We start from the raw sequence: 22,408 nt of genomic DNA, 5'->3' as shown, positions 1-22,408 counted from the left end.
CTGTTGTGGCCAGATCCTGGCTGAGGCGGGTGGACACATTCTGAAGCCACAAAACCTGCAGCGACATCCTTCAAAAATTCATGTCCGGCGTTTCGGGCAATGTAATGCAGACTTGTGTGACCAGTTTAGGCCCTGGATGTGACTTCACTCTGTCTAGTTGTGTTTAGATTTGCGTTGCCTGTAGCTATGTGGCGACGGTAAGCAACTGTGACAGTACGTCTGCTGCTCATCGTGTGCGTTTGCCTGTAATCGGTCTGGAACTATTGTTTCGTTTCTGATATGGAATGGAACAGGGCCGCGGCCCTTATCTTCTAAAAAAAAGATTGGACAACAGAGTAACTTTAACCATCTAATGTCAAAGTTGTTGCACGACTACTTAATAGACCCTGTTTTAGTAGTCGACAGTCGTGCTGGTGGGTAGAATGAGTACTAATTAGACCCTGTTTTAGTAGTGGACAATCGTAATCTTTGAATCACGATGCGTGGATAGAACGAAAAAGTCATGCAGCGTCCATGCTGCATCGGGCAGGAGCAACTGGAAATAATTGTGAAGACACAAGTTAAATCTTAGGAATTACTGCCAGTTTTCAGGTATTCCAATTTCTTCTCCTCGTGAGTGCTGACCAATAGATAAAAAGCATGTGCTTTTGCAAAATGTTTATGCATGAAAGTAAAAGAATTTAGATGTTTCAATAATATGAAAGAGAAAAGAAAACTCACACGAAACATCTGCATAGGATCGCGTGGCCTCATCATAGAATTTCCAGCGGGAGACATGGCTCCAGAATGGACATTTACAGCATTTGGCACTCTTTGCACACTTTTGAGTAGCATGTGCACTGCCGATTCCATCCTCAGCAATCCTGGGGAACCAGCTCTTGGAAAGCCTGCCCTGACTGCAGGCATACCTCGATTTACCCGTCATCCTTCCAACACTGGGAGCACCAGGCATCATACGAGCACCACGCAGGACAAGCTGACCGGCGGTTGAATGTCTGAAGAGTAAAAACAGAAACAGACACTGTCAGTTGTTGTTTCCAGTACAACAGTATGATACTCTGTTCCAACTTTTTGAAATAAAGTAGTAGAAATCAATCATAAGAGAGGGATGACTCGCCTGAGACTCGGATGCTGCCTGGCATCAATTGAGTGCCTGCTCTGCGGTGCACTGAAGCCCTCCAATTCTGAAATTGTTGCAGTAGCTCTCTCTATCTCTCTTTTGTGTACTCAAAGTTTCAGCAATGCTGCATTGGACTTACATTTTGGTGACATGGGAATAGATAGGCTGGGCTGGCACATCACTGTAAGAACACCGAGCAGAGAAAACTATATAAAGGAAAATAAATGTGTGAATGCTGAATCATATGAACCCCACAGGAAACAACTCAAGCTTCAGAGAACTACTACTTAGTAGTTTGCATCCGGAGACAACAACAAAAGACTTGTGACACATGAATGAGTCAATCAATCAATCAGTTGACCATCTTGCTTGAGACAAACCAAATCCTTATCTCGAAGAAGCATAGAGCAACAAAAGCAAGGAATCCACATAAATAAAACAGCTCGAGATGGGCCTCTCACTAACTTATAAGATGGTAATAACAGTAGCACACGTACGACACAATCGCACTAACTAAAGAGTCCAATCAAGCCATTCTCTTAGCAGAGAGGAACCATCAATCAAGCAGTGACAACTTCATTATTCTGCAGCAGTCCAGTCTGGTGGTGGTGAGCCTCCCTCGTTTCAGAGCTCCCCGTCTTTTGCACCAACCGAGGCGACTCGGGACCATCCGGGCTGACCACAAAGTCCAAATACTGGACAGACATCCCAAAGCACGGCATACGGCCAAAGGGACGCGGTGGCAGAAGGCCGCGCTAGAACCCGACAGTTCATCATCATCCCAGAATGATTTACACATATGATACTCTACACTCGTCTCATCGCAGCTTCTGACATGAACTGCGAGTCATCATGGTGGAGTATGAAGCAACAGCAAGCCATTGACACAAACAAATTGCACTGCATCTCAATGCCTCATCGGTCGCAGCTTCTGATACGTATTAGTTACAAGTTATCAGCTGCACTCGTCCTCTTCTTCACCTGTTGTTGAAAAACACAGCTCCGCAGGCTATGATCACTATCACACCACGCACACCCTGCATTGCCATTTCATTACCAGGTTATATCACTGGTAAACTCTCAATAAACGAGCCTTGGCGACAGCGAGAGGAGAGATCAATGCAGTAAGTGTATACTTACCTGGTTAATCAACCACCCATTCAGCACCGGGGAACCGTCAGGACACCGCGCCGCGCCGTCACCTGCGCCCTGCTCCACAAGTTCATGACAGTGCATATCAGGACGAATCAAGTAGCAAGGAGAAGCTACAAGCAATAAAGCACCAACATGCATGTAGCTAAGTATCACACCAGTTTAGCTTTCATACCTGTCCCAAGTTCTCCACGAAATTCAGGTGCTCGACGTCAACAATGCCTTTCAGCTGCCTGCTCGCAGTGGTGATGCAGACGTGCGGATGGTTGATCCACGTGACGATAGACGTCGCACCACAAGGGTTCACCTGCTGCTCCGATGAGTAGGTGCCGATGGAGCGACGCCGACGCTTTTCCGCTGACCGCTTCTCCGGGCGAATCATGTTGCTCGCTCCTGCGCTCTGCCTGGAGCTCCGTCTCCGGCTTTCTTGTGTGTTTAACGGGCCGGTCTTTCCAAAAGATGTGCTTGGTTTCTTGTTGCCAATGATCATGGCTTGCTTCCCTGGCCTGGGACCTGTCTGGGTGCGGCCTGGAGCGTCCACTGATGCACCAGGAGTAGGAGGCTTGCGTGAAGGGTTGGTGGAAGTCTCTGAACAAGAAACCGACGGCATCTCTTCCAACGAGCTCTCTGATCTGATCCTTGGCACCGAAGGCAGACCCTGCAGGCCATGCAAACTTGAGAAGTCGCTGTAATATTATCTGCACTTTCAGAATTTAGGCAACAAGGCGATCATTTCTCTGTATAGGGACGGGTTCTGAACCTGTGGGGAGCTGCTTTCGAAGGCACTTATCATCTTCTTCACCGCGCTGCTTGATCTACTCTTTGGTTTACCCTGTCCTTTCTTGGAATCGGCGTCGATGGGACCTTCGAGCATCGAAGTAGTACCACCAATTTGCAACGGTGGGTCCTTAGAAGCCACCATGTCAGAATCTACACTTGTTTCGGAGAAGACGACCCTCTTTTTCAGATCATCTTTGCTTGGGATGCCGGGGATATCTTCTGCATGCTCTTTAGGCAGTGGGCCATCTTCTGATAAAATTTGAAAGCCATTTGTAAGAAACAGAGCTCCTGCATGGTGTTCATATCAACTGCATTTTAACTGGTGACTAATTTTCTGAACCTTTCATTCAGGGAGCACACACACAGACACACCTAATGCTCAATTTGTTCCATGGAATTCCAAATGTGCGTTTAAAATAATAATTTATAGCAAATTACCTTGGAAATAAAGTTCATCGCCATTCCCAAGCAGCTCTTGCTGCTTTCTTTTCATCACAGAGTTCCTCTGAATAAAAAGAAACAGTAGAAACACATATAATTTATATTTTAACTTAAACTGAACCTTTCAAGAAAAATATATTTTCAAGCTTTCATGGAAACAGCATAATAAACCATAAAAGAAGCATCTCACCATCTCTTGGATGCGCTTGCGACCTTCATCGCTGAGAAAAAACTGCAACTGGAGAATAATTGTCCCTCCACTATCAAGAGTAAAAACAGCATCCATGGTTCCCAACTCAACAATCAACTTTGTCTTCACCTCTGATGGTTTACAGAAAATCGCGACGCACGTTAATTGACAGGTGTGCAGATGATAAACAGAAGAAAGGCTTAATGAACCAACAATAAATAAACCTGTCTTGGATACCAATTCCTTGTCTGCATTGTACAGCATCATCACCATGCTATCACGAATCGATGTAACAGGACTGCAAATATATCATCTTGGTGTGAGATACATTCTCGATGGGCATTTTGTGGAATTAGAAAGGTCAAACGCAAGTAAAAACCAGCGAAAGGCGATATGGGAATGGGCTTACAGGGAGAATCCATGCTGCCCTATGTCTCCGCTGTACTCTTTTTTCCCTGCATTAACTGCATCCAAATGACACGACATTAGCAAACAGGAAGTGTGAAGCAAGGGAAAAAGTAGAGTGAAATCAGAAGACACCAACAAACCTTGCAAGAAGAGTGGTGCGGTGACCGGTGGCTGAATGTCTGCACAGCAAAAGCAGAAACGAACACCGTCAGTTCTCGCCTCCAGCACAAGAATATGTTATTTGATTCATATTGGAGTTTTGAATGGAAGTATTGCAAATCGTAAGAGAGAGGGGGGATGACTTGCCTGAGATTCGGATGCTGCCCGGCATCCTTGCTGAGCGACTGCCTGGTGCTGCACCAGAAGCCCTCCAATTCTGATCTTGAGCCTTAAGGAGAGCAGCAGCCGAGCTAGTGGATGATATTCAGGGCAGCTTGGATGTGTGGCTATCTGTAACCACCAGCAAGGCCTCCTGGGGCCACTGGAGGAGCTCAATTTTGGCTCCTGATGTTGCTGTCACAGACCTACACTCACACTCATATAGACACTGACCACACTTGCACCGGGCTGCAGTTATTTAACTGAATGAACGAAATTGTACCCCGGGCCAGCTGCAGTTTCTTAGTTTTTGTGCTGAAAGTTTCAGCAAGAGTGCATTGTATTTTAATTTTGCTGGCGTGGAAATATATAGGCTTGGCCGACACATCACTGTAATAAGAAGACAGAAGAGAGAAAAGTAAAGGATCAGTTTGCATCCACATCCACAGAAAACAATGAGTTCGACATAAATCCTTATCTTAAGAAGCATAGAGCAACACAAGCAACAAGACCAGTCTGCCTGCATCCACATAAATAAAGCAGCTCGAGATGGGCCTCTTGGCATCAAACTAGGAGTACCTTATAAGAGGATAAAAATAAGAGTACCACACGACACAATCAACTAACTAAATCCAATCAAACCATCAATCAGGCAGTGCCAGCTTAATTATTCCAACAGCAGAGCAGTCCAGTCTGGTGGTGGTGTGGTGAGGCTCTCTCGTTTCAGAGCACCGGGAGGGTGTCGGCGCGGATGATCTGCTTGAGCAGGGCCTTCTCGTCGTCAAGCCTCTTCTTCTCTGCGGCGTCGCGCGGCTTCACCTTGCGCTTCTCCTCCAGCATCCACTTGTAGACCCGGCGCTGCTCGTCCTCGGGGATCGGCGGAAGCACCGGCTTGACGGGCGCGACGGCGGCAACAGGCTCCTGGGACTCGACGGCGGTGGACGCCGTGGCAGTTGCAGAGGCAGCGTCGGCGGTCTTGGCCGGGGAGTCCTTGTAGTAGGTCCTGACGAGCATGTAGGCTGCACGTTGCCAAGCAGGGGGTGTGAGATGGTGAAGAGTGATTAATAATAATAAACCAAAGAAACAAGCGAACCCCATGGCCATGGGGGAAATATAGATTGCAACAGTGGGAGACCGCCATGGCCGGCATCTTGGATCTCTCCGAGAGAAGAAGATGGAATCCACTGGCAGTATAGCAGGAGGGGAGCGAGATCGGGATGGGGTGCTGACCGCCGACGAAGGCGTTGACGGCGAGGAGGAAGGGGAACATCCGGCGCATGAAGCCCTTCTTCGCCTCTGCCGCCGTCGGTGGCGGGGGCGGCGGCGGCGGCGCGGGGGCACCGGGCGGCTTGGGCTTGGGCTTGCCGTGGGCGGCCATGGCGTCAGAGAATCAATCAGGGCAACGGAAGAATGGTGGATGTGGATTTTGGTGGAGTAAAATGCAAGCGCGGTCCTAATTCTTTCCCAAAAGTGTCGACTGGGTCCTAATTCTTTCAAAATGCACATCTGGGTCCTAAATCTTTCTAAGTTGTTCACCCGAGGTCCTAATTTCGACTGTCCGCCGCTGACCAGCTCGCAGGCGCTTTGACCGCTGCCACGTCGACTCGAGGGCCCACGCGGGATAGTTCCCGCGGTTGGAGGTTGGTAATTTAAGCAGTTTGGCCCCTGGAGTTTGTCCTCTCTTCATTCCCCGGTCCCTAGGTCTTCTGCTTGCTCTCTCCCTCTCTCTGGCGCCGCGCCGTCGCCGCCATGTCCGCCGTCGCTAGCTCGTCTGCCGTGAAGCACCGCGGGAAGAAGGCTGCCCAAGCGCCTGCTCCACCTCCGGCGTTAGCCCTTTTCTCGCCGCCCATCTCATCGCCGGCTGCCGCGGGTATGCTGCCGTTGGTACCATGCCCTAGCTGCCGCATTCGATCTACAATTCGTCTTGTGTCAAAATCGAAGGCAAATCCTGGCAGGATTTTCTACAAGTGCCCCAATCACCATGTAAGATCTTTTACAAGTGCCCAATCGATTTGATGTTTCTGTGTTTCTTTTTGACTGAATTTTTTTTGCTCAATTTCTATCAGATTCAACCAAATCCTTGCCAACATTACTATTGGGAAGATGGACCAGACAACTATTTTGATTTTTTGGTGAGAGTTGGGTATGTCAGCCGTGGATTGCGCAGTTTAGATTCGGCTGGTGTCATTGCAAGTGAAGAAACAGAGGTGCAAGATGCTTGTGCAGGAGCAATGCATAGCACTGTCGAGACTGTGGCATATGCAGAAGCAATGCAGAAGATGAATGAGCTCATTTTTCTCTGTAGGAGTATTCTCAGTGCACTTGTTGTACTGGTTGTAGTTGTGGTGTATGTAGGATTTAAGAAGTGATGTGTTAGTATGATGTATCCAGTGATCAATGCTTGTTGGTGTATCCAGATGTTGATGATTTACTGTTGCAATGAAATTGAACTAAAATTTGGCAGCATTTTGGTTGTTTTTCTGTACTTTGGCATCATTTTTTTACTAGCATTGACAACACAAATAAACAGTAATATGCAAGGCCATTCTTTTACTAACTGAACTTCAAAACAGTCTCAAAGATAGATAGATGGACCCAACATTACAAGGTCTTGAAGTTGTGCAACAAAAGTATTACATTTCCATGGTTTGTGTGAAACCCAAAGCCACATCTTAGCATGAGGTTTCATTACAAACCACCTTGTTTCCTAAGCAAAAGAAAAACATCCTACACTGCTTCTTTCGATAACATCTTTGTAGCTCTTCACTTCTGAGTTGTTGGGGCTTTGTTCTCCTTAGTTTTTTTCACTTTCTTCCTTCTCTTCAAACCTAGTGTAGCAGTAGTGTGGCTTCTTGGAGCTGGCAGGGCATCTCTGCAGTTTGCAATGAACTGGCTTTCTGGTAGAGGAGCTGGCACTGCTGTTTGAGATTGTTGAGTAGCTATAGCCTACAAACCAACCAAACATGTATTTAGTAATGTAGGTGAATTTCTGGAAGAACAGATGGCATTGCATTTATTAACATTGCATTTAAATAAAAAGCTCTCACTTGGTCCTGTAAAATCTCAATCATAGTAGATGAAGCAAGATCATAATTCATAGAAGAAGATATCATATTAGATGTACTTCTGCCCACTTGTGGACATGCCTTTTTCTGCAAAAAAATAAGAAATGTTGTTGACCATTGCAATTTTAGTTTTCAACGGCATTTAAGGGAAACATTTAAGGGAAATGCACCTTGCAACTGGGCCTTCTCTTGACTGGTAGTTTAGTTCTTTGTTGTGTTTCTGGAAGCACAACCTGAATTGGCACATGTTCTGTTGTTTGCACATGTTCTGCTGCTTCCTCTTCTGCTGCTGGATATTGTTCTGCTGCTGGATCTTGTTCTGCTCCTGCCTCATGTGCTGCTGTTGGTTGTCCTCTACCTAGTTCAGGGCACTTTCTTTTGTTGTGTCCTGGTTGATTGCACACACTGCAGTGTCCAATAATGCCATGTCTGCTCATCCTAGTTCCATTGTCCTCCTCTAGTGGGTTCTTCTTTCTCTTCTTTCCAGGCCTACCAACTTTCTTCTCATAGTGTGGTGGCAGCATTTGAGGCCCATTAGTTTTAGGCCACACTCTAGGATCACTACATGGCATTATGATCTTGCCATAAGCAGCTCTGAAAGCATCTATGTTGTAGCACTTGTTGACAACATCCTCTGGTTTAATTCTTTCATGTCTTAAACATGCAACTCCATGTCTACATGGAATTCCAGAGAGCTGCCATGCCCTACAAGAACACTCCTCCTTCTGTATGTTCACATCATACTCCCCAACCATGCCTTTAACATGAAATATGTGTTGTCCAGCTGGTAATGCAGTGCAGTTGTTGGACATGTTAATATTTTTGTCCAGTTTTTTTCTAATTTTTGGACAAATTTGACCACACATCTCCTCAGATTCCAGATTCTTGCTATAAAACCTAGTCATTAATTGGTCCTTGATCTTCTTAAGACAAGTAACTATAGGCATTTCTCTGGCATCAAGTATATACCTATGAAATAACTACAGTTAGATAATGCTATAGTACTGACAATATGAAATCACTTCACAGCTGAAATGCTACAGTACTGACAACTTACTTGTTGAACACTTCACAGCTGTTGTTAAGAAGCAAATCACACTTTGGGAGTTCATGGAAATAGGCCTTGCACCACTGCCTTGGGTCAATTGCATCCAAGTACTCATAGGCCCCCTGGTCCAACTCTTTCATCTCTTGCATGTACTTCTTCCAGTCTGCCTCATGTGTAGCTCTTGCAATTTGCCACAATTTATTCTTGAATACATCACCTTTCCAGTTTTTTGCAAAGTTTTGATGCAGATGCCTCACACAATATCTTGCTGTAAATTGCTTCAGTGCCCACTCTCTTTCACATGTATGCTCACCCACATACTTCTTCACAACCCATGCTTTGGTCCTGCTGTCAGGTGCAGCAAATAAGAACCAGGGACAATCTCCAACACAACCTGCCCTTATCCTCTGCTTATCATTCTTTATGTAATGAATTTGCACTCTTTGCTTCACAATGTACTCCTGAATTGCTACTCTTAGTTCAATGACAGACAAGAACACCATGCCTATGTGAAAATTGACTTCTTTCATGTTCTCAGGCCTCCACCTTTTCAGCTTCACTTTCTTTTTCATTTTGTTCCTTCCTTGTGCATCTACTACTTCCACTTCCTCTGCTGAATCACTATCTTCAAGCTCTGAACCTTGTAGCTCCTGCAGTTCATCTGTATCATAGTCACTGTCCTGCTCCCATTCAGATTTCTTCTTTTTTTTTTCTCAAATTTTTCATCAACCCATTCTTCATATAGATCATCATCATCTTTGCCTACTTCATTGTCAGAGTCTACCCAGTCTGAATCCCATTCACTGTCATCACTATCACTGTCACTGTCATTTTCATTGGGGATTTCTTCTTCTACCACAAGTTTCCTCCTGCTTCTTCTAAGCTCATGTCCAACATTTAGTCCCACTGGTGGAACACTGCTACTCCCTTCATTGCTGCTGCCTGCATGACATTGGTTCAGTCTGCCTTTGTGAGCTTTCACCTTAAACCTGGGACTTCCTCTTATTCCACTGCTAAACCCATGAGATTTAGGGCTTAGTACAAGAGGTAGCTCAGGTGTACCACTAACATGAATATCATCCATTACATTGTCAAAGGCCATATCTTTGTGATCAACAAACAACTGAAACAACTGGAATTTTGGAACAACTGCTGTCATGTGCAAAGTGTCAGTGTCACAGTCCACAATCCGCAGTCCGTCGGCTAAATTCTTTCCAGGCAGTAACCAGTAAATAACATGCTTAGATTGGTCACTATATCCCAGTTGCTGCATAAAATCAGTGAGCCAGAGAGGAGACCATGTATCTACTTCGCAACCATCGAACAGAGCAACTTTACCATCGACATACGTCTTCGATCGGCCAAATTCGCAGAAAAATCCACCATAGTTGATTTCTACGGTAAAAACCTCCTCTTGTGCTCCTAGGTATCGAGGGATTCAGTCAAATACTACCATCGATTCGAGCTAAATCGAAATCCACGGAAAAAGAGGATCGAGGGTTAGGGTTATGGGCAACACACTGACCGTATCGTGGAGGAGGATCTCCAGGTCGCCGATGCACGGGCGCCATCCTAGCGGCGCCGCCGCCGGACAAGCGCCTACGATGGCCGCCTGCCTCTTCTCACCGGACCGCCGCCGTCGATCTCCCCTGTTTCACCAGAGCAGAGAGAGGTGGGGAAGAGGAGAGGAAAGGACTACGGCTGTGGAGAGATTAGGGTTGGGGGGCTCTTTTGAAAAAAATGCACGGCTGGTCGTTATCCCGCGTGGGCCCTCGAGTCGACGTGGCAGCGGTCAAAGCGCCACGCGAGCTGGTCAGCGGCGGACAGTCGAAATTAGGACCTCGGGTGAACAACTTAGAAAGATTTAGGACCCAGATGTGCATTTTGAAAGAATTAGGACCCAGTTGACACTTTTGGGAAAGAATTAGGACCGCGCTTGCATTTTACTCATTTTGGTGGGGGTTCGAGGAGAGAGAGACGAGAGGAGATATCGCTTTGCTTTCCTTGATTTACTTACTTTCACCGCTGCGCATCTGCCAAGCCAGCTCCCCTATCTATCTGCATCCGTAAAGATTTCGCTTTCCTTCAAGTCATTTTCACGGCTGAGCATCTGTACTGAACTGAACTGGATGGCCTGTCTGTACTGGACCATGGAACAGCCAGCCGCTCAGCCGTTTGCTGGGACGGGTGAGGTATAGATTGCAGCACTGCTCAAGGATAGATCCAATGCAAACTGGGCACTCTTTCAACTATGCACTGTCACATTTAATCAACTTGTTGTACCACTGTTATATAAGTTAAAACGATCACAACGACAACAAATTTATACAGTCACTAGTCAGAGACACTGGCTCTACGACCAAGAAGCAGCAGCAGCATGTACAGCCGGTTATCATCCATCCGACAGAGACACGGAAAACAAAAGTTAGCTGTCGCACGCAACAAGCACCTCCTCCTTCCTCCTCCAAAACCAGCTACCAGCTACCATACCACCATCATCAATCTATCTCTCTTATCTAGACTCACTGCAGCCGACCAACCTCAGAAAGGAGGGGTGGCAATGCATTGCCAAATCATCTTACTTATCTACCACCTAACAACAAAATACCAAAAGTAGCTTTGTTCAGGACCACTGTCAGCAACGACTTCCATTCCGTTCCATCGGTCCAACACCTGACAACACACAGCAAATGTCAAAACATCAGTTTGCGACTTCTCTCATGAGTTTACTTGCACAAACTGCATGCACAACCTGTGCCGGCAAGTCGGCGGGGAATGCAAACACGGCTTGCTAAGGGAAGGAAGCACGTACCTGTACAGTAACTTTGGATTTCAGAGAGAAGGGATGCTCCATGAATACGACCAGCCAGTGTCAGAGATTTCGTCACCCTGACCCTGGATTCGGGGGAGCATACATGCTGCCTGGAGCAACTGGTCTCTGCTGATGATGCGGGGGAGGCAGGTGTGGCCTAGACAGCTGTTGGTGGTGCCATGAGCCACTCACCTCTTGTCCATGCACAGGCAGCAGCCCGCCCGAAATCTGCCTCTGCAGCATGCCTTGGCTGGATGATGATCCGCCTGAAATTTGCCTCTGCAGCATGCCTTGGCTGGATGGTGTTCCGCCTGATATTTGCCTCTGCAGCATGCCTTGGCTAGACGACGATGGCGCTGAAGTTCCGTTCCCGGCATAATTGTCCTTGGGGGAGCTGAGCGGCTTAGATGTCGATGTAACTGCAGCTGGGTCATGCGCTGAAAGCCCAGGACTGCCTGCCTCTGAACTGTGAGATGTCGGTGTGGCTGGAATCGCCTGGCTGTGCTGGACTTGGTCCATCTGTGAGTCGGGCTTCATTTGGAGGCTTTGTTGCATCATCATTCTCTGGATGTTGTTCTGTGCTGGATTCATTGGACGCTGCTGCGTGGTCACCGGGTACCTGGAATGGAGTGGGGGCGGTTGTGCAGCAAAGACGGTGTGACTAGGAGGACCCTGCACCAAGCCTTGGTTACCGATATTTGGAGGCTGCTGCGAGGCATATAGCTTATGTTGATTCCCAGGCTGAGGTGTAACTGAAGTTGACGCTTTACTACCAGCGGAGGACCCTTGCCCATGTTGCATCGGATTTCTGTCAGGAACTTGTTTCTTGGAAGCTGTAGGGACAGCACTGGGTGGAGTTGCGTCGGCTGCAGGAGTCTGAGGTGTCGCCATGTTGTTTCCTCGTCCTAGACTCTTCATAAGCTTAGCTTGTTGACTAGCTTGGTTCCTCTGTTGTTGATTCTGTCTAGGCTGCTGTTGACCCTGCTGTTTCTTCTGCTTAGGTTCTGTAGCATTGGCAGGTCGATTGGCAAGTGCAGAGCTATCTGTTGGGCTTTGTGCAGACTGCTGCTTCTGAGGCAGAGGTTGTGAAGAAGGGGTTGAAGTGACCGGAGATGCATGGTTCTGCTGCTGAATCTGTGGTCCGTTCTGCACACCTGCTACAGGAAGACTGTTGTGCTGTTGAGACACCAAGCGGTGTTGAAATTGTCTTTCCTTAGCCAGCTGCATAGGCATAGTAGAATATGGCTGCTGCTGTGGGCTTGGATGGCTGGTTCCTTGGGTCTGAGAAAGATGCGGGTTACCCAGCATGTTCAGTGGCTGTGACATCTGATGTGGCCTTTGGGTTTGCTGAAGAGGTGAAGAAGCTGCAGCCTTGGAGAATGATGGATTCATGCTGCTGAAGTGGGCAGCTTGGCTATTTCCCTGTGAAACCTGCATGTGGTGCTCCGGCCTCACCATATGCTGCTGACCAGGCTGAAAGAAAGAAAGAAAGAGAGTATCCCGTCAGCACTCTGAATCACGTTGATTTTTCACAACTGACAAGTTTAGTAGTAGTTTAAGCTTAATAGCTCGTTTAGTGAATATTGGAGTCACCTTATAACCATCTAATGTCAATGTTGCATGACCAGTAAATAAACCTTGTTTGCGTAGTTGACAGTCATGCAGTGTAAACAAAGGGCAGTCCTACCACTAAGACATACAAGTGTTTCAAATAGGTGTCTGAAAATGATATGAGCAAATATTTCATAAAAAGGCACTTTCATTTACTTAACCAAGGGAATATTTTCTAAGCAGGCAACTAGTAACTCAAAACGTAGCAATAAACATGACCTTGACATAACAGAGACTATGCAGGTTTCAGACATGTAGAGACTTGTCACATAATTAATTATGTTGGTTACCACGAGAAGCTACTTTGTTCCTCAGAAAACTTCTAAAAATGGCAGGACTGCCCTTTGTTTACAAAGTTTTGTAAAAGAAAGCTTGTGCAATGACAAACAGCAAGCAACACTCGTGAATCCAAACTTAAGACATACACAGCTTGAAGGATGGAATTTTTTTACCACAGATAAAAAGCAAGCGCTTTTAGGCAACTGTTTATGCATGAAAGTAAACAATTTAGATGTTTCAATAAAATGAAAGAGAAAAGGAAACTCACACGAAGCATCTGCATAGGATCGCGTGGCCTCATCATAGAATTTCCAGCGGGAGACATGGCATTTGGCACTCCTTGCACAGTTTTGAGTGGCATGTTTCCTGTCGATGCCATATTCAGCATTCCTGGGGAACCAGCTCTTGGAAAGCCTGCCCTGACTGCAGGCATACCTCGATTTACCCCTGTCATCATTCCAACACCATGAGCACCAGGCATCATACGAGTACCAGGACTTGTTGCAGGAACAGCTCCAGGTTGCTGAAGATTTCTACCACTGAGCATTTGATTATACTGAATCTTCTGTTGCTCATCACCCTGTATAGAGGACGGTCTAGGAACACCATATTTCTGAGAATCCCTGTAGCAGAAATTGCATGAAACAAGAAAAAACATTGTAAATTAAATGTATCGTGCACTCCATATAATATCTGCAATTACTAGGAAGGATACTTGAAACATTTACCTAGAAGGGGCACTCAGTGCTGAAGGTGGCGAAAAGTTGCTGCCCAGAACCATACCAGGAGACCCTGGCAACCTTGAATTTGGATTGGGAGTAGGAGGAGTGGTAGTAGGACCAGCAGAACCATGTTGATTCGACAGTGTCATCCCGTTTGGATGAGAAATCTGGTTTCCGCTGCCAGGTGTGACTGCATCGAGGCTCAGATTTACATCACAAAGATCAAGTGGCCTGTAACAGATAGAGAAGACCACAAAGATAAAATGACAGAAATTAAATAGCATATAAGAAAGAAAAAATCTTGGCAATTTCCTGGAAGTGAGATCCAAACAAGAGTTCAAAGCAACAAACACATACATCAAAATGCCCCCAGATAAGTTGTTCGGGCATGCTTGTGTAAGTGCAACAACATGAGAACTATGTGGTAGTACGATCGGCTTCAGCTCCCGGCTATTAACCTAATGCACAAGAAAAGCATGAAGATGAGCAACACTGACAAATAACAGTATATGTAAGAGCAGCAAAACAAAGGTATGTGAAAGTCCACTAACGTGTCATATTATAGCTGTCATTATGCACGTAAAACAAAGACAAGAATGATTCTAAAACTAATAGAATGTGACGCAATAACTACCCAACTTCGCAAAGAACAAGAAATACCAAGATTTACTCAACCTCCACTATAAATACAACTTAAAAGTTACAAAGATCCGCTAAAGTATGAGGCCTTGAAGAAAGATAGAAGGCGAACCTGTCTACGCCTGGATAGCACTTTTGGCATGAGGAGCATAATTTTTTCAAAATGTGACTTCAGATTCTCTTCCTCAAATGGTCCTTGAAGTCGCTGGAACAACTGCCTGGCACTACCCTGATGAGCATAAGAAGATCAATGTTAGAGAATTGAAGTCTGTTGTGCTTCCTCAGAAAGAAGAATATTTACCATAGCCCATAGATTGAAAAGGTAAGTATCAAAGAGAGAACATATAGAAGGTTTAACAGCATATCTGTGTACCCTATATATGTGCTCCCTGTCAAGCAGTAAATGCTATTAAAAGAAATTATTAACATGCCTGTGGAATGCCAGGTATGGTGAAATGATACTGTTGAGATGAACCAGAGTCTTCTGCACTGTCAGCACCATCACCAGAACTTTTATCCACAAGAACCCTATGGCGCTCTTTGCATTCTTTAGGTTGTCTATGTACAGACTGCATAAATAGGATACAATTGAACTCATAAATTTTACTGCTGCTTCCATAAAAAAAGGGAACTGGGAAATTGAATTTATGGAAGAATAACAGTGTCTAAAATTATGATGATAAAATTTAAGACCACAGAATATAATCTTTAGAGTAAAGAAAAGATACAGTTACTGCAAAGAGTGACAATACGATTGAAGCCTAACTAGCTTTGAATGGTACCAACCAATAAAAATACTCAGAAACAAGGGACTGGAAAGAAATCAAAGTTCATACTAGATGTTTGAACAATATGATTAAAAATATATGACGTAGAAAAAGGTTTTATCCCAGTCATGAAATTACCTTGAACTGCACAATGTTATTGATTGCATCACTTACTAATTCCCAATTTTGACCCAAGTCATGGACAAGGACAACAAGAGCCTGCAATATTTAAGATATTTGGGTCATTACCACAAACTGAAGTGGAAAGAGGAAAAGTTACTAATTCAAACAAACAAGAACCTGATCCTCGAAGTTTGACCATCCACCACCAGAAGGCATCTGCCAAAAGCATACAACATTTCAGTAAGCAACATAGAAATTAAACCATGTGCAGGATGTGCTACCCATACACTATGATGCTTAATCACAAAAGAGACTTTCAAATATCATCTCATCCTATAATCCAGTTGCACACCAAAAAGGACAAACAGGGAACTATATAGACCACAAGAATGTCCAACAAACTAAGTACTTCATCTACCAATCAATATATCTCAATGAAATTTTCTAATTTATCTCTTGTTATTCTATGACACAACTGAAACAACTACAGCTTAATACTTCAGCTTGCTTATCTAACCTGAGCTGGACCTATCCTGACTAGTCAGTAACATATCTACAAGTGGCATGTTTCTCTACTGCTGGTAGCAAAAGGACTGCCGAGCATATCAAATGAAACCTTATTCTTGCACGACTCCAGCAGAGTAGGGTGTATAAAGAAAAATAAATGGAAGTACAACCGGTCAAACCTCCCTTCCAGCCTAAATGACAAGGTTTCATCGACGGTGACCATATAGTGTATACGCAAATAAAAAGAAAGGAATATGACTGTAATGTAGAGAGATGATAATACCTTTAGCGCTTTCACTTTTCTCCCACGGTCCTTATTAGTGATGATCTTTATAATTTTATTAGCAGGCGCCATATTGCTCATCTGTGATGGAACTTGAGAAGGTTCTTGTTTAATATATATCCCTTGCTTCATTGTTTTAAGCTTCTTAGAAGCATGTTGACCACCATTTGCAACTATTTTAACATAAAAACATGACATTCATCCACATGTTAGGAGCTATTTAAATTTTCTCTCAAAATACATGAAGAGCAGATAGTTAATATGACATAGGCCGCAAGTGCGCCGTGTATATAAAGAGAGAATGGAAGTACCAATTGTTCCATTTGAATAAAATTGTTGGGTCTCTGGTCTCTTCTTCAGATAATCCTTCTGCACACGAAGTGTTTTTTAGTGTTGAGTCTAACAAAACTAAACTAAAACTAAAAAAGAATAAACGAATATCTCAGCAACTGATATCAACAACTGGGGGGAAAAAGGACCTGCTCGTATTGATTAACTTGCGATCTCTGATCGTAGATCCGGCCCTGAAACATCAGAAGAAAAAAAAGATTACTCCGATAAAACATCCCAAGCAGCAATAAATGGGGAGCATGCTTAAAGAATTAACCTTTACAGCAGCGGCACGTGAATTGGCTGTATTTTGAGCAGTCTTGTATCCTGGGTTCTTTTGTTTCTTCTTCTTGTTAGCTTTAGTCCATGCTTCGCTACCATCATGTCTGTCAAAATCACCTGTTGATTCATATTCCATATTTTTCCACGCCGAGGACCCACCATGTAATGGACTTTGATCATCTTGGTAAGAGTTTGTGTCTCCACTTGAAACATCCGTTTTACTTGTGACTTGGGGAGTCCCACCAGCACTAGCAGGAAATGGGCTTACAACTCGTTGTCTGGCGGCTGTGCGGATGCGCTTTGTAGGAATTCCAACAAAAGATGAAGGTCTTTTGCCATTTGAAACGAACTGCCGGTTTCCTGCCTTGCTTTCCAAGCGCGGATCATAAGACACGTCAGTTTCATATGGCCTTGAACCATTAATCCTCTGCTGCATACTGTTTTTCTTCTTGTGACCCTTTTGTGACAAATAAGTAGAAGCCTCGCCTTCATCCTCCTCATAGACATTATCCTGAGCCCACCCTGAAACAAAATATAGAAGGTTAAAGCGTTAGTAAGAGCATGAGATACATACAAATACGATAGGAAAAAATTGAGGTACTGATAAATAATACCTGCAGCAGAATCACATGCAGATGCCTCATAATCATAACGAAGTCCAGAGTTACCAATTTTCTGCAATTATTAACTATGTTAAACATATTTCCACAAATAAAGTGCTGAAGACAAAAATTAAAGAACTCTGGGGCACTGGGTAATGTCTAAAAATAAAAACAGCTACAAAACTCCTCTTGGCATCCAGGCAGTACAGAACTTCAAAACATGAACTAAATGTAACCAGATAACAAGAAATTCAGAGGGGTTTTTCATAGTGATGGAAACAGAAGACCTCCACGGCCAGCAATTTGGGCCATGGAAGTGCTTAAATGTCTTGTTTAGCTAATTGCTTAAATATATGTGTCTGTCCATGGTGTGGTTCATACAGTACTCCGGCAAGATAAAACAAGACAGAAGAAACAAATCATGTTATTGCTTACACTGATACTGTTAGTCCATGTAGGTGACAAACATAAGGAAGAAACTAAAAGGGAAAAAAAGCAGAGTATATTCATTATGTGTCTTGAGAAACGTGCATAAAGCTTATATTCACCTTATGATACATGAAAAGAGATTCCATGGACTCCCTGTATGCCAGCATTGCACCAGGTGGTACTGTGTAGAAGAGACTTCCCTACAGAGGAAAAAAAACAGAAAACAATGCTGCTGAGTTAAATGCATACATGTTGCCAGTTGGAGAGACAGGGGTAACTGCGCCTATGGGTATTTATTAGGACACTTAGCATGAGATGTCTTGCAAAAGGAAAGTAATGAAACTTAATCACCAACACTACAGAAAGTTGTGGCAAGTGACCTGTGAAAGTTGATCAGACACTTTCAAGATGCCGAAGTCATTCGGCCTGTCAGGTGTAGGTGGTGCTTCAGTCAACGCAGCAGAATCAGAAGCCTGACTGCTATATTCAAGAAATCGAACTGCATAATCCTGAATATGAGATCGAAGAGGATGTATAGACTGTTCCGCTTCCAAGCTTTCATTGCCCTATACAAATTGACAGATAATGTCAATCTCACAGATCTTAAGAGACATCAGGAACAGGTGATGCCTGATGTGATGTACATTCCAATAGAGTTAATGAATTATATGTTACTCAGTTGCCAAAAAGATCCATCAATATAATGGTACTAAGAAGGAACATGTGCCATGTCATGAAAACATATACAACAACCCATGACAAAATGTTGCTTGGAACTAGTTTTACGTACCTGTTGTTTCTCAGCTTTGGTTCCAGTAGGCTTTGTCTCTCCTAGCATATTTGAATCATTTTTTTGCATCACTTTAGCTGTTCCGCCAGTAGTTAGGACAGCCTCAGCTGAACGCCAAAAACTTATGACACCCTTTGCAAGGGTTCTACTGACAGTTTTCTGCTTTCTAAGAATGCTTGCTTGGTCAAACTTGGCCAGACCATCGGAGGCAATCCAATGGCACACTTGAGATGCAGCCGTAATTCTCCATAGGCGTTCCTGTTAATCAGACCATCAGATTGCACTAGGACAACATGAAAAAAGGGCAACCTGGTGCATGTAGCTCCCGCTTGCGCAGGGTCCAGGGAAGGGTCCGACCACTTTGGGTCTATAGTACGCAGCCTTTCCCTACATTTCTGTAAGAGGCTGTTTCCAGGACTTGAACCCATGACCTCATGGTCACAAGGCAGCAGCTTTACCACTGCGCCAAGGCTCCCGTTCGCACTAGGACAACATGACTAACTCTAAATAAAGTGAGTAAACTGGTTCAGGGGTCCTAAACTAACTGAAGTATCACTAAGATCCATGAATCTGAAAATTAATTCAGCAGGGCCCTAAATTTGCAGTAGACACAAGACATGCTAATTGTGCCAATTTAGATCATTAGAACTACTAAGTTAGCTAAAACTGTTGAACATATGAGTAAAATAGAGGTGCAATACTGATGCAGTTCAATCAAATCAAAGATCCATATGGCATTTTGCAGGTACAATGAGTTTTTCTTATCTAAAAGTGGTGGCATGTCAACTGGACAATTGTACCAAGCTAACACCAATCTACGCAGACACCAATCGTTTAAGTGGGTCTGTGGACGATCGATGCAGTAAACTGAGGTCACATAGGGTCTGTTTGGATGCTGCCCAGGCTAGCCCCACCTACGTTGGCACGCCAATATATTGGCAAACGATTTGACTGCCACTGTCTCGCCAACAATTTGGCGTGGACATGAACTGGAGAGGCGCAAGAGCCTTGGCAAATGAAATAGTTGGTGCCCATCCAAACATGTGCCCGGCGCTCAGGTCAACACCAATTATTTGGCTAGGCTGTTCTAGGCTCCAATCCAAACGTACCCATAATTATCAACTTCATTGCCAAATATTTACTTCTGCATAACCACTGCACTTTAGCTAAGTTATTAAAGGGTAAACGACCCAAGTGACACAGTTTTGCAAGTTCAAGGAGCTGACCTAAGCAGCAATTCAATATAAGTTTAGGGACCCATTGTTACATAAGACAAAAATACAAGTACTTCTGAAATGATAGCGACTAGATTCAGTATGCTTCCATGCAAGTTTGAGAAGGAAATAGAAAGAACCGTTAGAAAATACCTGCATGAAATCATTGGCCATCCAAGCCATCTCCTCGAGGACAAAATCCCAATGACCCTTTCTCCTCCTTTCTAAAGATATATTACATGGAGATCGTTCACAAGCTCTCTTGAGACTCACCTATTGTACAAAATTATCTTCCCTCTTGTTAGAACAAGAATAATATTACAGGATTAAAAAAAACTATACGCCAACAGTACCTCTATAAGACGAGCTTCTCGAAGGATAGAATCTTCGCGTTCCTTGTCTGTCATCTTATTGACGCTCTCTCCATTTTTTCGAATCTCACTCTCCGCCTTAGACCCATCAGTTTTTAATGATGGTGTAGAATCAACCAAAGTATTTAGAGCAGAGCCTATAACGATAGGATGGGCGGAGTTAGAAACCCCATGACAACTGTCAATCCTCTCCAAACCTGGACCTCCATTATTGTTCACAATTTGTCCTGGATGTGAGCAGCTTGTATCCTTCTGTACAACCATTGCATCATCAAAAGTTTCCATTTCAACTTTCACACGGGCACGAGTACTAACTTCAGGTGGTACAGGACTAGAATTTCCAATCACGGAAATAGGCCTGCTAGAACCTTCCGGTTGTCCACCTTCCTTAACAGCCTTGCTAGAAATACCACTGATGTCCGGGTCTTCATGTGATTTTCCATCAATATTCATTGGAACTGGATTATTATCATCTGCTCCATTGTCAATAGTACTGGCAATGTCTTCACAACATGGATCTGTCACATTTTTGTGCAAAGTGGCAGCTTGGACAGCAGAGACAGGAATCATACTGCTGTTATCCAGTTCACCTACATGGACTTGGGCCATACCTTCATCCAGGTGATTAGTGCCAGCCTTCTCAGCAGCAGCACATGTTTCTGTCTTATCATGTGTGCATGCGCTAGAATAAGATGACCTTAGAACGGCTTTTGAAGTAGCATCAGGGGGTTCTATTGATGCACCTTCTTCAGCTATCTTCCCACGTTCATCAGGCTGCTGATTTCGATTCACATAATTGGGCACCATTTCGTCATATTCCACTGGTTCGATCTTTACTATGCGGTGGCCTTTGCGAACGGCTTGAATCCCATTCAACTCAATTGTAACATGTTTGTCAGAAGCTTTATTCGGCCCATTGTCGCACTTTGGTCCTGCCTGGTTTAAATTTGAACCATAGGATACACCAAGATCATCGGCTCGCTTTTCCTTGACCACACCCCTTGCATCTTTTGGTTCCGAAGCTGTAGCAGGAATCACAGGAGATGTTACAGAAGTCACGTTAGCACTCTCCCTACATTGCTTTGACCTGTTGCGTCGAACATATGCCTGGCTCTTCACTCCAAGGCGTGACAAACCAGAATCATCAGCTCTTTTTACATTGTTGTGGCCCTCAGAAGACTGTCTGGGTTGAGCTACATTAGCTCTTCTGGATCCTCTCTTTACAACTTTCTCCTTCACAACGCCATTGTTATTACCACCAAAAAGCATAAGATTATCTGCTGTGTTGGTTTCGCGGCACAGTGAACTTCCTGGTTTGCCACTACTCTCAACTGAATCCCCACGAGGTGATGCAGCAAACGTAAAGCTGCCTTTAGCTTCGCTGCAATGCAATTGACAGCACAAAAGAGGCTTCTAAATCAACTCATGGCATGTGATCAAATGCTACATCGGGATCAGGAAGCAATCATTACCTTATCACATTTTGTTCCGCTGTGAGAGAAGTGGATTGCACACTGATTGATTCTACACGGTCAACCTTGAAATCTAATGGGTTGCCACCCTGTAAAAAGATAGGAGTAATTAGAGCAAGGGAACAGCAAAATCCAATCTGGAAGATAACCTGCAAACTTACTTTCTCCAGAAATTCTAGCTCCCTCCTCCGTTCTTCACGGACATCGTACTCCTGCCTGAAATTCATAATTGCACTGTAAGTCATACACCAGCCATACTCAACCATCCAGAGAAAAATGCAGGGAAATCTTATATCAGTAGCCCACCTGAGCTCCTCCTGAGCTTTTTCAATGGCCACACTGCGTGGTGAAGACTTGGTACTGACACTAACGCCGTATTCAATCATTCCACCCATAGAACGCGGCTCAGGCTGAGTATTCAAAGTAGCGCAGAAGCCAAAGAAGTCATCGCTCACACACCGCTAGATTCGCCGGCGAAATTACGCAGACAGGGCGTCTGCAACGAGACGGTTATCTTCCCGCAAACCGCCACGGGCAATAGCTGCAACAGACGAGAGAAACAGACAGAACGTCAATGTAAATAAACAGAAAAGGCAAAGCATAGAGCAGCAATAACGACAATGGTTGGGCTGGTCGACAACAGGTAGTACATT

General features: G+C 44.5%; 5 protein-coding genes and 1 long non-coding RNA gene across 8 annotated transcripts in view; all 6 read right to left on the bottom strand.

Moving 5' to 3' along the window:
* LOC119295123 overlaps positions 1 to 993 on the bottom strand; it is a 3,733-nt gene extending 2,740 nt beyond the window's left edge. Inside the window, exon 1 of the long non-coding RNA XR_005143766.1 lies at positions 721 to 993. This is a non-coding gene — a long non-coding RNA (uncharacterized LOC119295123). The remainder of the gene's footprint in view (positions 1 to 720) is intronic.
* Positions 994 to 1,452: 459 nt separating this feature from the next.
* Positions 1,453 to 4,699, bottom strand: LOC119295100. 3 transcript variants are annotated; one of them, XM_037573432.1, is made up of 10 exons: positions 4,398 to 4,699; positions 4,232 to 4,270; positions 4,093 to 4,147; positions 3,908 to 3,981; positions 3,684 to 3,814; positions 3,491 to 3,557; positions 3,033 to 3,340; positions 2,448 to 2,930; positions 2,261 to 2,329; positions 1,453 to 2,157 (listed from the first exon to the last, which is right to left on the bottom strand). In XM_037573432.1, the coding sequence occupies exons 1-10, from the start codon at positions 4,420 to 4,422 to the stop codon at positions 2,098 to 2,100; spliced, it is 1,311 nt and encodes a 436-aa protein (XP_037429329.1). In that variant the 5' UTR covers positions 4,423 to 4,699; the 3' UTR covers positions 1,453 to 2,097. The 3 variants fall into 3 exon arrangements, with proteins under 3 accessions (XP_037429329.1, XP_037429337.1, XP_037429346.1); XM_037573440.1 differs by having other exon boundaries at positions 3,033 to 3,301; XM_037573449.1 differs by having other exon boundaries at positions 3,033 to 3,298.
* Positions 4,700 to 4,865: 166 nt separating this feature from the next.
* LOC119295116 lies at positions 4,866 to 5,832 on the bottom strand. The gene is made up of 2 exons (XM_037573455.1): positions 5,640 to 5,832; positions 4,866 to 5,428 (listed from the first exon to the last, which is right to left on the bottom strand). The coding sequence occupies exons 1-2, from the start codon at positions 5,785 to 5,787 to the stop codon at positions 5,133 to 5,135; spliced, it is 444 nt and encodes a 147-aa protein (XP_037429352.1). The 5' UTR covers positions 5,788 to 5,832; the 3' UTR covers positions 4,866 to 5,132.
* Positions 5,833 to 7,018: 1,186 nt separating this feature from the next.
* Positions 7,019 to 8,067, bottom strand: LOC119349417. The gene is made up of 3 exons (XM_037617451.1): positions 7,645 to 8,067; positions 7,457 to 7,561; positions 7,019 to 7,355 (listed from the first exon to the last, which is right to left on the bottom strand). Exons 1-3 carry the CDS (start codon positions 8,044 to 8,046, stop codon positions 7,173 to 7,175), a joined length of 690 nt encoding a protein of 229 aa, XP_037473348.1. The 5' UTR covers positions 8,047 to 8,067; the 3' UTR covers positions 7,019 to 7,172.
* A 1,050-nt stretch (positions 8,068 to 9,117) lies between these two features.
* LOC119357116 lies at positions 9,118 to 10,171 on the bottom strand. The gene is made up of 2 exons (XM_037624108.1): positions 10,048 to 10,171; positions 9,118 to 9,944 (listed from the first exon to the last, which is right to left on the bottom strand). The coding sequence occupies exons 1-2, from the start codon at positions 10,091 to 10,093 to the stop codon at positions 9,118 to 9,120; spliced, it is 873 nt and encodes a 290-aa protein (XP_037480005.1). The 5' UTR covers positions 10,094 to 10,171.
* A 594-nt stretch (positions 10,172 to 10,765) lies between these two features.
* LOC119295075 (chromatin modification-related protein EAF1 B-like) overlaps positions 10,766 to 22,408 on the bottom strand; it is a 13,201-nt gene continuing 1,558 nt past the window's right edge. Inside the window, exons 2-23 of the mRNA XM_037573406.1 lie at positions 22,062 to 22,296; positions 21,917 to 21,971; positions 21,756 to 21,844; positions 20,266 to 21,664; positions 20,066 to 20,185; positions 18,699 to 18,956; positions 18,289 to 18,474; positions 18,028 to 18,108; positions 17,492 to 17,552; positions 16,873 to 17,399; positions 16,745 to 16,789; positions 16,577 to 16,634; positions 16,266 to 16,438; positions 15,653 to 15,691; positions 15,491 to 15,571; positions 15,017 to 15,154; positions 14,698 to 14,814; positions 14,304 to 14,404; positions 13,953 to 14,177; positions 13,493 to 13,847; positions 11,335 to 12,807; positions 10,766 to 11,195 (exon numbers count right to left, since the gene is read on the bottom strand). Coding sequence (XP_037429303.1) covers positions 11,407 to 12,807; positions 13,493 to 13,847; positions 13,953 to 14,177; positions 14,304 to 14,404; positions 14,698 to 14,814; positions 15,017 to 15,154; positions 15,491 to 15,571; positions 15,653 to 15,691; positions 16,266 to 16,438; positions 16,577 to 16,634; positions 16,745 to 16,789; positions 16,873 to 17,399; positions 17,492 to 17,552; positions 18,028 to 18,108; positions 18,289 to 18,474; positions 18,699 to 18,956; positions 20,066 to 20,185; positions 20,266 to 21,664; positions 21,756 to 21,844; positions 21,917 to 21,971; positions 22,062 to 22,150 — 5,598 coding nt within the window. The 5' untranslated portion in view covers positions 22,151 to 22,296 and the 3' untranslated portion in view covers positions 10,766 to 11,195; positions 11,335 to 11,406. The remainder of the gene's footprint in view (positions 11,196 to 11,334; positions 12,808 to 13,492; positions 13,848 to 13,952; positions 14,178 to 14,303; positions 14,405 to 14,697; positions 14,815 to 15,016; positions 15,155 to 15,490; positions 15,572 to 15,652; positions 15,692 to 16,265; positions 16,439 to 16,576; positions 16,635 to 16,744; positions 16,790 to 16,872; positions 17,400 to 17,491; positions 17,553 to 18,027; positions 18,109 to 18,288; positions 18,475 to 18,698; positions 18,957 to 20,065; positions 20,186 to 20,265; positions 21,665 to 21,755; positions 21,845 to 21,916; positions 21,972 to 22,061; positions 22,297 to 22,408) is intronic.

The sequence above is a fragment of the Triticum dicoccoides genome, chromosome 1A (assembly GCF_002162155.2).
Source record: "Triticum dicoccoides isolate Atlit2015 ecotype Zavitan chromosome 1A, WEW_v2.0, whole genome shotgun sequence".
Taxonomy (NCBI): Eukaryota; Viridiplantae; Streptophyta; class Magnoliopsida; order Poales; family Poaceae; genus Triticum; species Triticum dicoccoides.
This window is presented reverse-complemented; position numbering and strand designations above follow the sequence as displayed.

Excerpts from the sequence above, each read along its gene's own strand:
- LOC119295100 (XM_037573432.1), bottom strand. The coding sequence starts at position 4,422 with ATGCCGGGCAGCATCCGAATCTCAG. Across the intron at positions 3,982-4,092 it reads GGGCAGCATGGATTCTCCCT|TCCTGTTACATCGATTCGTG; the intron begins GTAAGCCCATTC and ends ATATATTTGCAG. Across the intron at positions 2,330-2,447 it reads TCGTGGAGAACTTGGGACAG|GGCGCAGGTGACGGCGCGGC; the intron begins GTATGAAAGCTA and ends CTTGTGGAGCAG.
- LOC119295116 (XM_037573455.1), bottom strand. The coding sequence starts at position 5,787 with ATGGCCGCCCACGGCAAGCCCAAGCCCAAGCCGCCCGGTGCCCCCGCG. Across the intron at positions 5,429-5,639 it reads CGTCAACGCCTTCGTCGGCG|CCTACATGCTCGTCAGGACC; the intron begins GTCAGCACCCCA and ends GGCAACGTGCAG.
- LOC119349417 (XM_037617451.1), bottom strand. The coding sequence starts at position 8,046 with ATGCCATGTAGTGATCCTAGAGTGTGGCCTAAAACTAATGGGCCTCAA. Across the intron at positions 7,562-7,644 it reads AGAGAAGGCCCAGTTGCAAG|AAAAAGGCATGTCCACAAGT; the intron begins GTGCATTTCCCT and ends ATTTTTTTGCAG. Across the intron at positions 7,356-7,456 it reads TTGAGATTTTACAGGACCAA|GCTATAGCTACTCAACAATC; the intron begins GTGAGAGCTTTT and ends GTTGGTTTGTAG.
- LOC119357116 (XM_037624108.1), bottom strand. The coding sequence starts at position 10,093 with ATGGCGCCCGTGCATCGGCGACCTGGAGATCCTCCTCCACGATACG. Across the intron at positions 9,945-10,047 it reads AGATCCTCCTCCACGATACG|GAGCACAAGAGGAGGTTTTT; the intron begins GTCAGTGTGTTG and ends CTCGATACCTAG.